The 17,274-nt window shown below is 39.9% G+C and overlaps 1 protein-coding gene across 1 annotated transcript in view; it reads left to right on the forward strand.

The window, feature by feature from the left end:
• The window catches only part of PDSS2 (decaprenyl diphosphate synthase subunit 2), a gene marked incomplete at its 5' end in the record, with an annotated part of 115,007 nt that overhangs the window by 33,852 nt on the left and 63,881 nt on the right, over positions 1-17,274 (forward strand). The window contains one exon of the mRNA XM_084262291.1: positions 14,013-14,144. Coding sequence (XP_084118417.1) covers positions 14,013-14,144 — 132 coding nt within the window. The remainder of the gene's footprint in view (positions 1-14,012; positions 14,145-17,274) is intronic.

The following is a 17,274-nucleotide window of genomic DNA, read 5'->3' on the forward strand; positions in this document are numbered from 1 at the left end:
TAAGGTCTTGCTTTAATGTTTTAATGAGTGTGTTGCTAGAGGTAATCCTGATATAGTGCTGGTATTTCATTCCAGAGGTGGCTTACATAACTGAAAAACTAAATTATAAAATAATAGAATATTTGAAAACATTGTCCTTTTATTTTGCTTGTTCCATAATTGTATTTTCTGATTATTTTTTTTTCTGAAATGTCAGTACACTTGAGAGAATAAAATGTTTGGAAGTTGTCATAGTTTTCACCAAGTTCTATCTTTACATGGGTTCCTTTTGCCATTGACAGTATTAACAGTTTGCTTTTGGTGTAACTAATGTTTGAAATAAACATGGAATTACTTTCAGAAGCACTGGATAGCTTTTGTCAGTAGGATGTTGGTTTGGATAATGTTCCATGGTATGGCTGCAGGCAGTGTTCTGTTGATCTTCATCCCAGACAAATTAAAAAAATTCTCGTTTTTAGGATAAAAGTTTAGATATATTCATAACAATGTTGAACTGCAGTTTATGTAAATGAAAACATTAAGCAGAAATATTCTTTCAGATCTTCAAAGAAGAAATCGATATTCTTCAAATCACGTAGCTGTTTGAATTCATGTTTTTCATGTGACACAAATCTTAATTTCTCTATGATTAAGCTACTACTGAAAGTGCCAGTCCTGTTCTGAGTTACTGTCAAAGGAAGCTTTTTAGTGTTGAGCGACACCTGATAATCTACATAATAAAAACCTACATGTAAACTACATGTAAAAGCAAAAATTCAGTTATCTCCCTGCATGTTACAGGCAAAGGTTTTCCCCACCTCGCTCCCACTCTACTTTTCTCAGCAAAGTTTTAATATCAGTGCTGTATTCTTTAGTCAGAGCCTGGCATTTCATCTTTCTTTACCTTTGTATCTCTTGAAGGCAGAATCAGACCAGTGACTTAAATTTCCTTCCTTGTGACTCTTAATTCTGGGGTAATTCTGCTTCTGGCAGCTTTACCTTGAGCTCACTTCAGTTTTCCCTAGGTGATGAACCACAGAAAATCTGTATTTTTAGATTGCCTGAAGAAGATTCCTCTGTTTTCACCTTTTCCTGTTATGATGTTGGTGTTGGAAATTTTGCCAGGGTTGCCCGACTTGTAGAGGGAATGGCAGTTCTCCTTGTACTGTAGGCACCTGAAGTGGTAGCTACTCTTCTTTAAAGCAAATTGACAAGTCTGGCATGTCATTCATTTTTCTTTTCATACTTGCTTCAACTCCAAGAATGACACTTTGGTAAGGTGCCCTCTTTTTTGGCAGTTCTGGAGTGGCTTTTCTTTCCCTCTGTTAACGGTGCTGCTGCTTTCCAGTTGTTTACCATGCAGTTGAGTCGCTCCAGTGAGGAGAAATGAGGTTCCTACTTCACATTCCAGCATTGCTTCCTCTGGCCAGTTTTTTTCTCACAGACTCTGGTAATTCCTACAGACTAAGTTCCTTAACTTTGCCCTTCAGACACTGGCACTAGGCAGTCCAAGAAAGATTGAGGTGGTCAGTACCACCAACACCTTTCCTGAATAACTATGGTGCAGCAGCTCCATCTCTCCTTTATTTGTGTTCATGTGCTGTTTTGAAATAGTGCTCCATCTTTTTCTGTTATGTCTTGTGTAAATAAAGCAGTGTGAGGGATGGCTTGCCCTCAGTTACCTGTGAAGCCTGTAGTCCTTTCAAATGATAAAAAACATGGTTTTGCCTTCCACTCCCCACTCCTTTCCAAATTCGGTGACGTTCTGTGCTCACCAAACTGAAGTTCAGCTTCTTCCCATGACGCTTACTCCGGTTTGCCATCCCTTTTAAAAGGACTCTCTGAAATGGAAAACTCATTTATTTAGAATGGTGGTTATGAGTTTTACCCCCACCTGTGGACTTCCAGCTCTTTGTAGTTTCCACATTCTTCCTTGCCCTTCTTGAAGGTAGGAGTGACACTTGCTTTCTTCCAGTCCTGGGGAACCGCCCCGATCACCACTACTTTTTAAAGATTATGGGGTGACCTGGCAATAAATACCAGGTAGTTTCTTCAGTGCTTGTGGGTGCATCCCGTTGACCTGGATACATCTGATTTGTCTTAAGTGTTGCCTAACCTCATTGTCCTCCACCTGGTGTTGATCAAGTTTATATATCAAACATAACAATTAACACTGGATTTATGTCACGGTGGAGCTTAACCCCACCATTTCTATGCTCCAAGTGGGGTGGTGTAGCCAGCAGGTGCACATCCATATCCTAAACCAACAAAAGTGTATTGGGATTGTTGGAACGTTGATGAGGGCAGTAGGCAGGGGCTTGAGTCTTGAAAGTACAGATGGCAACAGGGACTTCTTGCCATCTCAATGTGTACTTCTGAACAGGCTTGTGCAACCAAACCACACTAAGCAGTGCTGAGTTGCTACAGTTTAAACACTTCCAAAAATTGTTGGGATGTTGGTCAAATGGACCCCACTGATGTCAAACAGGTAAATACAAAAATAGCAAAAGTTTTGTGTGCAATTATCTGTCTGTTGAACTTGTTGCTTAATGCAGTCCCATTTGTGATGCAGGAAGATTTCTCATCCACACCCCAGCATGTTTCTGGCTCCTCTGTGCATACTGAATGCTTGTTATCCACTTGATCCTTGCCAAATATATTCACATTTTTAGTAGTTCATACTTTTTCCTAAATGTATTACTGGTTGGTTTACAAAGTTGAGTGGGTTTTGAGAAATTTGGGTTCTGTGGGTATTTTTAAGAATGCCAAGTTTATCAGTGATAACCACTGTGATATTGATAGTGGATTAGATAGGGGCAAACCTGGAAATGTGTATTTGAGGTAAAGAAAAGATAACTCTCCAAATACTACATTTGTCTTCAAATGCTACTGCTTAGTGGAAAAAACACCAGACTTGACAAACTCTGCTCTGCTTATTCTTGTGAACTGTTTTGTGGGGACTTTGTGAAAGCTGTGATTGAAACTGGAGAATGGCATGAATTGCAGTGGTAATTGGATCAGAATTACTGATATTTTGAATAGTTTGATAGTAAGGTAATTTGTCATCTGGTTAGAATACAGGTGATACTTTGATCTAAAATATGTGATACGGTCTCTTGACATGCAGTTAGCTTGATGGGAGTTTTACATCTCCCTTTCTTCCCCTTTATAAAATTTTCTCCCCAGCCTATGTCATGAAGCCTATTAGCTAAAACACTGGAGGAACAGTTTGAACACAGTGGCAAGAATCAATGTTAGCTTGCACTGTTAGTAGTTGGCACTTGAGACTCTTCGAGGAAGGTACCAAATCAAATGCTGTACCAACCCAAATTCTCTTCATATGTCAAGACATGGATAAAACAGTAACACGTGGTGTAGCATAGGTACAATTGACAAAAAAAAGCCTGCAAAAATAATCTCTGCTTATTGTGACATGATGAAGGTGAGTTCAGAGTTTGTTACATCTTCTCTGAAGAGTTTGAAATGTAATACAACAAAAATGTAATTCTAAAGCACAGTTTAATACCAGTGGGTGTAAATATAGTCACATTTCTATTTGCTGTTCGAATTCATTATTTTAATCACTGTCAGATTCATATTTGTGGTAGTAATGTACCCTGCATGGCAAGTGCTGAGAAAACATTTATAAAAAGCTTTGCCAAAGAATTCTGACTATATAGACACAGTGACTTTACTGTTGAGAATCTTCATGTGTTTATGGAAAAAAAAAAAAAGTACTAGTTAAGCATGTCTGATTTGTAGGTTTTGTTGCTCAAATACCCAAGTTACTTAATAACTCTAATACATGAGATAGAGTAGTACAGCAGTTCTATTGATATGCTGGCAAAGAAGCAAACATGACCGGTCTTTACCATCTGTTTATAATGCTATATAAAGAAGACCTTACTGGTTGCCATGGAAACCAGCATTTCCAAAACCACAAGTGTTTGCTTAAAATCTCAGGCCTTCTAAAGTCTTGTCTTTTCTGAGGGGGAAAAATACAAAATCTCTGAAGTTTTCCAGTGATTCCCCTCCACACACCTCCCCCAACGGTTCCTTCACTGCAAGATGCTTTCAGCATTTTTGTGCTCTACCGTGTGACCACGATTTCATAAATTCAGAGTGTGATGCTGGTAACTTAATGAGCTTGTTTGGTGCTTAGCAATGGTCCGGGAAAAGGGAGCAGATACTTGTGGTTTGTGTTTAGCTTGGTCAAAGGACGTTCAGGTAAAACTTGCCTGATCGTGATATTGATACAGTGAAGTGAAAGCTGTGGAATTTGGTAGGGTTCACGTTGAAAATATTTCTTACCTTAGTAAAATCCCAGATTTATCATAATTATCAGTGTCATCCCCTTGGGTCTTGCCGAGAAGAGACTCTCTAGAACTTAGAGAAAAGCTTCAAAATGAAGATTATACGGGTTAGATTTATGGTCTAGGTTTGGCTGTATTCTCCACTGTTGGCTTAAAATTTATTTTTTTACTTGGAATAAACCCCTGAAAGGCCCTCAGTATACAGTATTTGGAATAGTATCTGGGAGTGTTTATATTTCTTCCCATTTGCCACTGTATGTGTGTATTGCTGCCTTGCATTCTCTCCTAATTCTCCACTATGTTTTAAGGTGATGCTTTTCCCACCAGCTTGTAAAGGCATCTGCTGAGTAGAACCACTTCAGTTCAGTAGATCATGACAAATCTGTAGAGCCTTTAGAAGAGGCACTGCACTTGGACTAATGGTGCTGGTTGATTTTTCAACTGCTTTATTTCTCTGTTGAAAGGAAGATTTGTATTTACAGGACTCTCTGTGTGCATTTGGCATAAGCTACTTGCTTTAAGTGAAAACAATCCACAGAGGCACAGAACTTTGAACTCTTTCACTACCATTAAGAGCCTTCAGTGTTTTTAAGGAATAAATATTTGTAATAAATCTGAATAATGCCAAAGATCAGTTAAATAGTTATTGAGAAATACTGTTGAGTACAGAAGACTAGAAGAACTCTTACCTTTTTATGTTTCATCCCTTTGTAAAACATGCTGTGAGCATTTTCAGTGAGAGATAATGGTCAGGAATCAACTTATTTCACTGTTGTGTAGTAGAGTTTGTTTAATTCAAAATAGACTTTTCTGGCAGGCTTTACAATTACAATATTGCTGAAGTGACACTAGATGTCCAGAGGTGTCTGAATTCATTAGCCTCGTGAAGCTAATCAGATTTCTGTCATTCACAGAACTCTTCAAAAATATTTGTACTGCTTTCACTTAGCAGAATATTCCTGCATCCCAGAGCGTCTGTTTTTAAAAAGGTTGTCTTGTGCTTCAGTAGACCTGTTAATACTGGTTGACAGTGGGGTCCTAGACCTCCCACAAAGTTTAAATAAAGTAAATATTGATGGAGAAATCAGACACACAAAAATCAGGCTTCTGTCTAAGTATTTGTGGTTAGAAAAATAAGGGTGCCAGACCTGCAAGCTACTTGCTGGTCTGAGTAATTGCACTCAGACACTAACTGCATTTTTTGGTATTTGCTTGCCTGCTGTCCACATCACATTCCAAGTTCAAGTCAAACACTGACCAGGAAAAACAGCAGAGACTGGCAGTTGGCTTAAAAATACATTTGATGATTGTGTGGTGTCTTTAGTGTCATCCTTAACGTAGTCCTTTTTGCCCTGCCCCTACCACTCCTAAGATTTGAGGGGTGAAGGGAACAATTATTTAAAAAAAAAAACCACAACAAAACAACACCACCTTTTTCCTGAATAATCAATATCTTTAAGATAAATGTCTGATTATAGCTGCCTTTCTTTTTAGTGTGGTTTTTTCCATGTCCATAGTAACCCATTCTCAGATTTCAGATGACCATGCAACCTAAAATCAGCTCTTTAGAAACTTCAGGTTCAAACTTGCTGCTCATCTTGAGTCAAGCAAAATAGTTCGTGGTTCCTTTCTTTGTACCAAACCAAAGTTGTTGTCCTCAGCTGGTCATAAGTTTTGTCATTTCTTAAACTTCATTTTTATCATATTATTTGATTTTTGTGGGATCTTAACCATTTAAATCTCCACAACTTTAATCTTATGACTTTTATAGTTTCCTAGAAAGGTCCACTTTTTGTGATCATTGCTGTGTTTAAAAGGTGGTTGGAATTTTCTTCTTGAAAGTACTGCAATGCTTGGGCAATATGCTAAAGCCTAAAGAAATAGGTACATGTAGATACTCTGCAAAGACATTGGGGTCTCTTCTGATTTTGAATGGTGCTCTGACTTTTCTTAGAAATCCTTCAAAACGTTAGCTCTTCTGATAACTACATCATTCCCAGACCTAGTTTGACCTCAAGTTCTGTGTTACTCCTTCTTGCAGTTTAACCTAGCAGGCAACTAAACACCACATAGCTGTTCACACACTTCCACCTCCCCAATGTGGTAGGGGAGAGGACTGGGGTGGGGAGGGATTAAAATTGATGTACTGAGATAAAGACAGTTTAATAGGACTTTTTAATAGGACAGTTTAAAAGGAAGGAAAAAAAATAATGATATGATAAAAGAACATGAAAGACAAATAAGGTGTAGAACAATTGCTCACCACCTGCAGGCTGATTCCCAGCCTGTTCCAGAGCAGTGCCTTTCCACCTAGCCATCTTTCCCCCTAGTTTATATACTGAGTATGACATCATGTGGTATGGAATTATCCATTTGGCCAGTTTGGGTCATCTGTGCTGGCTGTGTCCCTTTCCAGCTTCTTGTGCACCCTTGGCCTCCTCGCTGGTGGGACAGTGTGAGAAGCTCAGAAGTCCTTAGCTTGGTGTAAACACTGCTTAGTAACAACTAAACATTGGTGTATTATCAACATTATTCTCCTCCTAAATCCAAACCAGAGCATTATACCTGCTACTGGGGAGAAAATTAAGCTGAAATCAGGGTACTCCTGCTGTTCTAAGCAGAGTTTTCTACACTTCCAGTCCCTGCAAAGATCATGTTTAATAAGCAATGGAGTGATAAAACTTTGCATAGAATTTTTCACTCTTAGTTAAGAAATATTTCCTATTGTAAGCAAAATCCTGTGAAAACTGAGCAGTTATTTTCTACTCTCGTGGAGTCACTTGGGTTGGAAAGGATTTTAGGAGCTCTTCTCCAGGAGCTTCCTGTTCTAGAAGGTATGTTCCTGTGCTCTTTTTCCAAGATAAAGCAACCAAGATCATCATTCTTACATTTCTATTCAGTTTGTGAAGACTGTATTTAATATTGTTAAGATATTAAGCCTTATGTGGCTTCCTGGGTTACTTGAATACCTGAAGCTCATGAGCTGTATTTCAAGTGTATGTTGAGTGATCTTTAGTCACTCTCCCTGGATGAGGAGCTGTCTGTGACTTCATAAATGCACAGAGTTCCCCAAATCTCTGAAGCTATTTGCATTTGAAAAAAATGCTGTGGCTTTTGTGGAACTGAGCATTTTGAGGCCTGTTTTTCACTGAAGGCCTCAGTTGTGATTCATAAAATATTCTTAAGACAGCTCGCCAAATGGAAGCAGAGGACCAACTCTGTCTGTGTAAGTGATTCAGTGACCGTGCCCGCAGAGGTGAGCAGGGAACCTATAATTTTCAAGCAAGTACCTTCTCCCTAGGCAACAACCATTCTTTTGCACATGATCAAGTTACCATCTTGGTTGAGGCTTAACTGTCCAAGCATCATACTGTGTGGTGGTTGGAGTTAATATAAAGTAGCTTTGTATCATAACTGAGGGCCACTCTGCATCTAAATTGCCTTCTCTTTTTCCTTTGGATGAAGAGCCACTGCAGAGACAGGCCTCTGTAGCCTTAGCACCAGAGTCCTTTTTGGTTTTAGTCTGAAATCTTAGGTTTCTTTGTGATTGGCTTCACAAAGGTAACAGGTTGAGACCCTTCATTGTTACTCCGAGGCAGGCAGAGCAGGAGTGCTGTTCTGAGGTCCTCCCTTGAAACCTACCCTAAGAGTACCTGCCCACAAAGTGGGAATTCCCCCAGGCCTTGGCCTGACACAGGTCTGTTCTTACTAGTTAAACCCCTGAATTACTAGACTATTACATAACAGTAATGAGCCCCATGCCCATCACAACCCTGTTCTTCAGGTAAAGAAGTGCCCCCTAACCCTGAAACTTAATTCTCATGCACAAAGAGATGTTTAATTTTCCAATGCCAGGAATAAGTTTGTGGAACACATGCATTCTCATCTGCAGCCTCCAGTGGGCTTTTAAGTTGAGATGGCTCATGAGCACCCTCCTATCATTTCCTGTCAGTTGGATATTTAATTTCAGTCCTATTTTTAAATTCTTTTCTCCCCATGTGAAGTAATTTTGTCTTCCTCACCCTCCCACCATCTGAACTGTGCCCAAAATGCACCCCTCCCCTGTGACAAGACTCATCCCCTTCTACAGATCCGTCTGTGGATGTTGGATTTCTAATATGTTTTGAAGATACATTGTCAGAAGGGTATTTAATATATACTTGAAACTGGAGTAGCAGGTGGCAGTAAGTCCCTATAGACTGCTGTTAGCTTACACCAAACATATAAAGTTGGATCCTCCGAGTATTTATATGTATTTTTGCCTAGGGATGTGGTTGAGTCACCTTCCCTGGATGTGTTCAAAAAAAGGGTAGATGAGGTACTTAGGGAGATGGTTTAGCATAGGATGGGAATGGTTGGACTTGATGATCTTCAAAGGTCTTTTCCAACCTTGTGATTCTGTGTGCATATGAGTGTGATCATATGGTCACGTAGCGTATCCTGTGATTCAGCTAAGTGCATCTGTAATATAGTGGTTTAACATCCGTTTAAAAAATGAGTATGTCAGAGAGTTTTCTCTTATTTACTCCTGACAAGTCATTAATAAAGCAAATTGGATAAAAGCCCTGAGGCTGGTAGAACTCTTGCATTTCTAATAAGGGAAGCCGACAATCTTGCCGAATAGCTCCGCACCTTACCTCTAGCGCTGGATATAGAATTGTCAGTTAGAATTAATTGTGAAAAGGTGTTTTTGGGTTGTTTTTCAGATGCACCTGTAACGGTGAGCGCATCCTGAGTACCCTTCTATATTGAGCAAAATAGATGTTACTTTCCCCAGATGTTACAGATTTTAAACTGTGTTTATATTGTTACATCTGGGATTGTCAGTTTGAATTGAGAGGGGTTCGTTTTCAGAACAGTTTGTATTTCTGTCTAAAACCAGCCTGTGTTTTCAGTGACATTATCCTAGGCGTATAAATCTTCATCAGCATAATTGATTTTAGTTGTGTGTTAGACTTCCCCAGCTGCTTTTTATTAGAGCTGTGTGAACAGGTGATTCCCCCCAACCTTTTTTCATTTGACATCCGAAGTGGGATGGTAGAGGAATGTCTGATTCCTGTCCTGTATTTCTGTTTTCCTTCCCCTCCAAGCTAACCAGAGCTTGTGTGTGACCTGAAACACAATGATTGATTCTGTCAGTGGGGCACCTTCAATAAAATGCATGGAAAGGACGCCAGTGGAGGTGGGGGGGATGGCGATCTGTTCACTTCAGCCCTGCCAGCACCTGGATGGTGGAGAGGATAACTGATGAGAGGGCTGCAAATCCAGCAGCTCTTGTTTGCTTGTGTCATGAGCAGGATGTTTTGGAAAATACTAAAAAACATTTGACTAAACATTCAACAACCCCCTCTTGACCCTTCAGAATACCTTGTCACATCTGTTTTGATTGGAAATTTGTTCTGTGTTCGTAGTGGTTAAATTTGAACTAGTACTAGTACCCGTAAGTATGCTCTCTTCTGCTACACCCACTTGCAGAGTCAGTTGACTTCACAGTTGCCTGTGTGCTTTTTTCTGGGTGTTTGGTGGGGTTCTTTCCTCCCATTTGGTACTGTGAGATTTCTCCCATATCCATCTCTTCCTTACAGTAACTCTTGTATTTGTCCTATGTCCTCTCTATTGTTTAATATCAGAGTTTCATTTAATGAAAACATGGCAAGTACATTCGCCGGTCTTGTCTCACACAAATACTTAAAGTAAGATTGATCAAAAATAAGAATAGTGATTACAATAACTTATGTTTTTTTAATGAAAGTGTAAATTACTGGTGGAGTTAAAGCCTGACAGTTATTGGGGGGTAACATTTTAACTGCAGAATCTCCTGAAATGGCTGCACATGTGGAGAAATACATAAAGCATTAAGTGAAATGCTCATGTTTGCTTGATTTATTCTCTGCAGCAGACGGACTCTGGTAGTAGGAGGTGTAATTTGCAGCACATTAGCTATTAGCCAGTGTCATTGCTTGAGTGGGTGGTGTGAGTCTCTTGTGCCTGTACGGCGCCGTACTGCGCATGTGTCGGAGCGAGGCGCCTCTTCCCTCTGCTGAGAGATGAATTATTTGTGAACAGCGTTCTGTATTTAAAATTCTGAACCTGCCAGTTTTCAAATGGGTTATTATCTGTGTGACAGAATATCTGGAGTACACACTTTCTGGATTTTTTGTTCAGGGCATTTTTTCCATTCCCCCTCCCTTCCCCCCTCCAAATTCCTAATGTTTTGCAAAGCTCAGTTGTAGAAGCGTTTGACTTACCTTTTTGTGGTATGCCGTCCCCTGAGGATGAGGTATGTAATTCACAAGCCAACCAACCCATAACTTGGAGCGAGCGAAACTGTGCTGCTGTTTCTTTTTGGGTACCTTATGCATGTACTTGCAGTGTTCAGCAGAGGTTTTCCCAGACTCTCAGCTTGATGCATCCTTTTTTTTTCCCCTCTTGTGTGCACAATTTCACTCGGGTTGCTTTTAGTTCACTTTTTTTTCCCCTAGAGGCACCTGTCTCCTGCCACATACCCATCAAGACTAATTGCACCATCTGGAAGACTTTTGTGTAGCTGTTACTCGTGCAGGATATCTCTTGGGAGCTTGATTCAGAATGTGAATGTGACCCCTGAAGCCATGTCAAGTAGCTGCAGTAGTTTCTAGCGTCTGAAGGATGATCACCGTAGGCTTTATTTGTTTCAAGTCTAATGCGGTTTGCTTTAGCGCGGATATGTTACATGTCAGTAGCACGACTTCAGTCATGTTTTGAATGGAATTAGACTTTGGCTGCTGGTTTGGTAATTCATAGAAAAATCCTGTCTAAAATTACATCCAAACCATATGTAACATAGAGGCTGTAGCACCACGTGTAGAAATGACAGACGCGTTGCTGCTTATTATTGCACTATTTGATTTTTATATCCCGTTCTTCCCCCAGAGCTGCACTTCTCACTAATAGTTTTCTGCTAAGAATGCAAGGCATTAGTTGGTAGTGGTCTTGCAACCCCCCAAACAGCTAAGGACACCAGGTTTTGTTACTGCTATGAGACTATTTTCAGCACAGGTGGTTTTCTGTTTCTGTTCCACACATAGTCTGAATCGGGTAGAGGCACTGCAGTGCTTCGCTTATGGTGTCTGTCCAGGCAGAGACTTCCTTAAGGGACAGTCCTTTATAATAGTCCTGTGGTGAATACCCTTTTTTCCTCCACTTCTGTAATATCCTGTCCCTTGGCAAGCTGTAGAATGCTGAGCATGAAAAAATAATGTTCTGATTGTTAAAACGATCACCATATTTTGTGGTCTTGTTGTTTTGTGGTTCAGTTGGGTTGTTTCTTCAGGCTTTTTTTTACAAAGTGTTATTCATTTCTCATGGGTTGGCCATGAGCCAGCAGTGTGCCCTGGTGGCTAAGAGAACCAATTGGATCCTGGAATGCATCAGGAAGAGTGTGGTCAGCAGGTCTAAGTAGGTGATCCCCTCTACTCTGCCCTGGTCAGGCCCCATCTGGAGTATTGTGTCCAGTTCTGGGCTCCCTGGTATAAAAAAGACAGGGATCCCCTTGAGAGAGTCCAGAGAAGGGTTACAAAGATGATTAAGGGCCTGGAGCATCTCCCCTACAAGGAAAGGCTGAGTGAGCTGGGGCTGTTCAGCCTGGAGAAAAGAAGACTGAGGGGGGACCTAATCAATGTTTACAAATATCTTAAGTATGGGATGCAGGGGGATGTGGTCAGCCCCTTTTCAGTGGTCTGTGGGGACAGGACAAGGGGCAATGGCTGCAAGTTGGAGCACAGGGAGTTCCGCACCAACATGCGGAAGAACTTTTACACAGTGAGGGTGACAGAGCCCTGGGACAGGCTGCCCAGGGAGGTGGTGGAGTCTCCAGCTCTGGAGATATTCCAGCCGCGTCTGGACACCGACCTGTGCAATATGAGCTGGGGAGCTGCTTTGGCAAATCCATAGCAAACAGCTATGGATTCTGGGTATGGGATACATACACACTGAATAATATTCATTATATATGTGTCTTCTGTTTTTTTCCTGGGTAGTTCAATGTTAACTGTGGCTCTGACTTTGGAAATCTATGGAGTTTTAAGTGTTGCAATTAACCCTTAACACTTTTGCAACCCTCTTGGCTGCATTCTGTTAACTGTATGTTGGAACCCAGTAAGGAAAGTTTGTGTGCTTGGTGTGTAAGTTTTATAAATTCACAGAATACTGAAGGCAAGCAGCTGTCCTCTCCTCTTTCAAATGCCTCACTATGTGTACCTTTTATGCAAAATAAAGGTGGATGTTGCAGGATCACAGTGGGTGCTCCTGGGGAGAGTTGTGAGCTGTGCACGCTTTCCGGGGTTTGGGTGGTTGGGAACTACTGTGGGACTGACCTACAAAAAGAAATTGTTGTCTGCTCTGGGAAGTTAGTTAGTGTCTTCCTTTCAGTGGTTCCCACGCTGTTTTGTTCAGGGTTTGGTTTGGTTGGTTTTTCTAAAGGATCTCTGAGGATGGAAGGAGTGTGAGCTGGTGGCCCTGTAGCATGGTTACTCAGGAAGCTACGTTTGGATCTTGTGTGCTGAATGTCTTCTACTAAGACACTGATTACCCATGTTCTGCTATTTTTCAGAAACATTTTAACCGGTTTATTTTAAAATAGCTAGCAAGGTAATGTGTTAATTGGTACTTGCACGTTAAGAGAAACTAACATTTAATTGCATTATTGCAGATTCAGATTGGTAGTAGTGCTTGCTTTCGGCTGAATTTTGGCTTTGATTGTAAGCGTTTTCTGTCTGCTTGGTTCTTAAAGTCCCACCTTTGTTGCATTGAACCAAAATGTTACTCTCTGAGGCCATAGACACTTGCTCTCTGTTTTGGAAATTTAGCAGAAGTCAATGCCTTCTCTAACGTCACAGCTGCCACCTTGCTGAGAGTGTGGGGTGGAGTGCCCCAGGCTGGGTGCACCCCACCCTGAACTTGTCCTGGGTGGGCCAGTCTATTAGTTTAACAAGTGAAGCAAGTTGGGGATGTGGGCACATTGGAAAGGTACAAACAAGCTAATTTCTGAGGTGGTGTATCTCAAAAGACAGGTTTCAGGGGTAATTTCCTTCTGACCCCAAATTTAAAGGTAAAGGGTTTGAAACAGCTGTATTATTTTGTGGCTTTATTTTTTTATTTAAGTAACCAATCTCTATTTCATTTATCTCTAACTTTTTACTTTACTATTATCAGTTTCTGTAGAGTCTATTCCTACTATACTTAGAAGTTTTGTATGTATCAAGACGCCTGTTCATAACCACTCTGACCTAACAGTTTTCTTTCAGCAGCTAGTAGATTTTTGGATGTACCTTTCCTCCTTTCCCTTTCTTCTTTTGAAGCTTCTTGTGGATTTTTTTGCACTTCAGACAACAACCTGAAAGCTTTTATGTTCCTTTTTCAGTAGATCACATCGAGTTATTCTGAAATACTCCTTTCGTGATATGACATGAAATGCAGGAAATATGCTGTTCCTTGGAAATAAACAAGATTTAATCCCGAATACTTGACTTTTTTTTTCTGCAGTAGTAGTATTTCATTGGAAGTGTTAGGTAAAGGGTGACAGAAGATCACAATAATTGCAGTTTATTTCCATGCAGACGTGAATATTAAAGGCTTGATGAAATTATGGCAGCCTGAGGTCTGAGTTTTCCTTTCCACCATGGTGTGACCTGTGAAAATGGATTGTGAAAACATGTTTCTTCTTTCCTTTCCTTTTTGCAGGGGTTTTGTGTACGACAGCAGGAACAACTTACAGATGCGAGGTTTGGTCATACTGCTTATTTCCAAAGCTGCTGGACCCAGCACAGCAGAGCTCTCTTTCCAGCACAACATGGTCAGTGGAATTTATTCCAGGTATGTAATAACCTTCTTTAACAAGGTAAAGCCAAGGTATATTTGATGGGCAACTTCATGGTAGTATCAAAGCATCTTAAGTGGCTTGCTCAGCTGTTAAGGAAAAGCAGTACTTAGCTAATCACAAAACTTTGCTCCCCAGTGTTATTATAAGCTTTCCACCATGAGAATCATTTAGTACTCTTTGTATAGCTCTTAAAATACCCACACCTATATCTTAAATGCGACTTTTGAGCACAGCCAAACTAAAAACCTTTGGATCAAGATAGTTATTTGAAAGTTTTTGTTAAGAGATAGTTGGAATCAAAGTAAGGATGCTTGAAAATATTTTTAATAGACTATTTCCTTTTTGAGTTATTCAGGTCTTATGGGTACAGCTACTTACTAGAATTACTTCAGAGTCAGATGGCCAATCCCGTCAAATACCAGTTGGTTTCACCAAGCACATAGGTTTTACTGTAGCCCCATTTGAAGGATATTTTTCCTTGAAACAGCAATGTAGAAGAAAGTTTTTACCTCCCACATGTCACAGCACATTACTGAGCCCACTGTTAAGGTTCCTCAAGCTCTCACTGAGATCATTCAGCTTCATTGATTTCCTAAACTCTTTTTTTTTAAGTATTTAAATTACTTAATGCTAGTAACAACAGTAATACAAAATAGAGGTTGCTCTCCTGTGTATATTTGACAGTTAACTGCTCCACTGATGTAATAAGTGAGATCTGGTTGAAAAATTGTCAGAGCTGAATTTTTGAAGTCAGCGTGAGTGTTGGTTGAGGGAACAGACTGTTCGTGTTTTCAGTTAATTATGTTTCTGACCACTGTGATTTGATAAATGAAGATGCACAAACTTAGTGACATGTTTGTTTCTTGATTTGTTTTAGAAGTGCAAAGATAACATTGTGAAATTGAGACAAAAGAGCAAATGAAGATGTTAAATCATGTGTAGTTATCTTAAAATAACAGAGAATGAAAATATCTATGAATGGCTACAGACAGAAAAAACAATAAGTAAGAGAAAAGACAAGGCTATAAATGAGGCTTGTTATGGAGGGCTGTGTTGTCCCTTCAGCTGTTTAATTCTATTCTTGTTTTGCTTCGTCCTTAATGTCCCCTTAGGGTTGTAAAATTTTTATATTTATATGCAAATGATGCTGTATGAAAGCATAATTCTAGTTAGCTAATTATGGCACAGGAGGTATTTTAGTTTGTTTTGTAAATGATTAAAAAAGTTTACCTTAAGTGTGCCTCATAAAAGCAGAGGAAAAAGCATTATTTTTTGATAACTAAGTTCTTGAGGATGATGATTCTGACCATGGAGGTAACATTCGAGCATTTAAAGCTGCCGCTGGGAAGGTGACTACTAGAAGTATTCATTAAGGAGCAAATAAGACCTTGAATTAATAATGAGCCATTTGGTGTAAATGGACATTGCTGGAGCTATGCCAGTTCAACCAGCTGAAAATCTAGCCTAATAATCTAAGTTTGAGCAAGTCAATAGCCATTATAATATCTAGTTCGGAGTTACAAAGGTACTCCAAAAATGAAGCAGTTTTGAATACGCCCACACAGGTTCACTTAAGGTTCATTACTGTCTGCAAAAGTGAGAACTATGGAGTTGTTAATTTAAATGGATTTTCAATGGCACTTTCATTCTCTAGCGTGGTGTAAATATGAGCAAAGTGATGCATGCCAGGAGAATGCCGATGTGTTCTTTCATTTTGTGTCATAGCGGCCAGTTCTTGCCCTCTACTGTGGGCTTTACCTTTGATTTTGGACTCCCCTCTTTATTTAAGGTGCTTTTCCAAATACACTCTTAAATGTGAGTCTAATTTCTGATTTGGATGTCTCCGTTGTATAGAGCGAAGAGAATGGGCAGCTTGCAATATAGTGATCTTAAAGGGCTTTTTTGATTGTTTTGTGTATTGCAAATAGTGTTTTACAAACTGCTTTCTCCTGAGTAAGACAAAAGGATGTTGTTTTCCAGTAATACATTTTTATCTGCTATCTCAGTTACAGTGTAATTACATATGGTATGTATATTAGACATACATATCAAAGGTAAAACACATCGCTCAGTGATATGCAGCATAATCCTTCATTGTTCATATGTCTTCAGCTTTAAAAAGTATTTTTTGGAAATCTTAATGATTTTCAGCTTGCTGTAAACTATACAGGTCTTTTTGTTGCCATGCCATATAATTACTTCATCTTTATATATAATATTTTGCTGGAAATATTATTTCTGGCACTGTAATGAGCATCTTCATTGCCTGATACTTACGTGCTGTGAACGTTATATTGTGGACTATTAGCTGGGATATGGCTCACTTGATTTTAAGGTACTTAGTAGTGATTAATTAATTGCATTCCTGAAATCTGAGCATGAGCTAAGTTGTTCCAGTACGTGTCAGTGATTGCACCAGCCCAGTCTTTCTTTTCCCACTGTTTGTGTTGGAACCAGCTCTTGTGCTCTCTTTAAATATGCAGTCCCACAGTGGGTAGCCAAGTTACATCAGTCCACTAAATCTGGTACTATGCTCAACGTGCAATCTGTGACCGGGAAGATGTAACAGTGCTGTAATTGTTTAACTTTAAAAACCACAAAAAAAAACCCATGGTGGACTTTTTTCATTCTGGAATCTGGCATGTTCTGCATAACCTCTTCTTCCTGTTTCACATTCTTGAATCACACTATAAGCAAGCGATAAAATAACTATACTGTCAAACAGAAAGACAGCGCGGGCTGAAGTTGTAATAGCAATAATCCTGTTCTCTAGATATGCCAATTCATGGGGCAGTTGACCTAAATGTATAAAAATAGCTTAGCTAGCTGCTTAGCTGGCATCTGTTTTTCACGGGTACACAATGGAACAAAACTGATGCCTGCTACCAGAGAGCAATCTTTTCCAGAATAATGAGATTTCAATTTAAGTACTTACAGGAACGGGGCTAGTGCAGTTACATGGTCCTGCCTCTGGCCGGCTTTGCCTCCAGCTTTAGCACTTCATAATTTGTAAGGAGACGTGTTCTGCCTGTGTTAAGCTGGGGCTGTGGGGGTCATATTGTATGTGAGGAGATCATAGTAACTCCTGGTCGCCTCACGAGCCGTGCTGAAGATAAGGAGGAA

This window comes from Gallinula chloropus, assembly GCF_964237585.1.
Source record: "Gallinula chloropus genome assembly, chromosome: 3".
NCBI classification, from domain to species: domain Eukaryota; kingdom Metazoa; phylum Chordata; class Aves; order Gruiformes; family Rallidae; genus Gallinula; species Gallinula chloropus.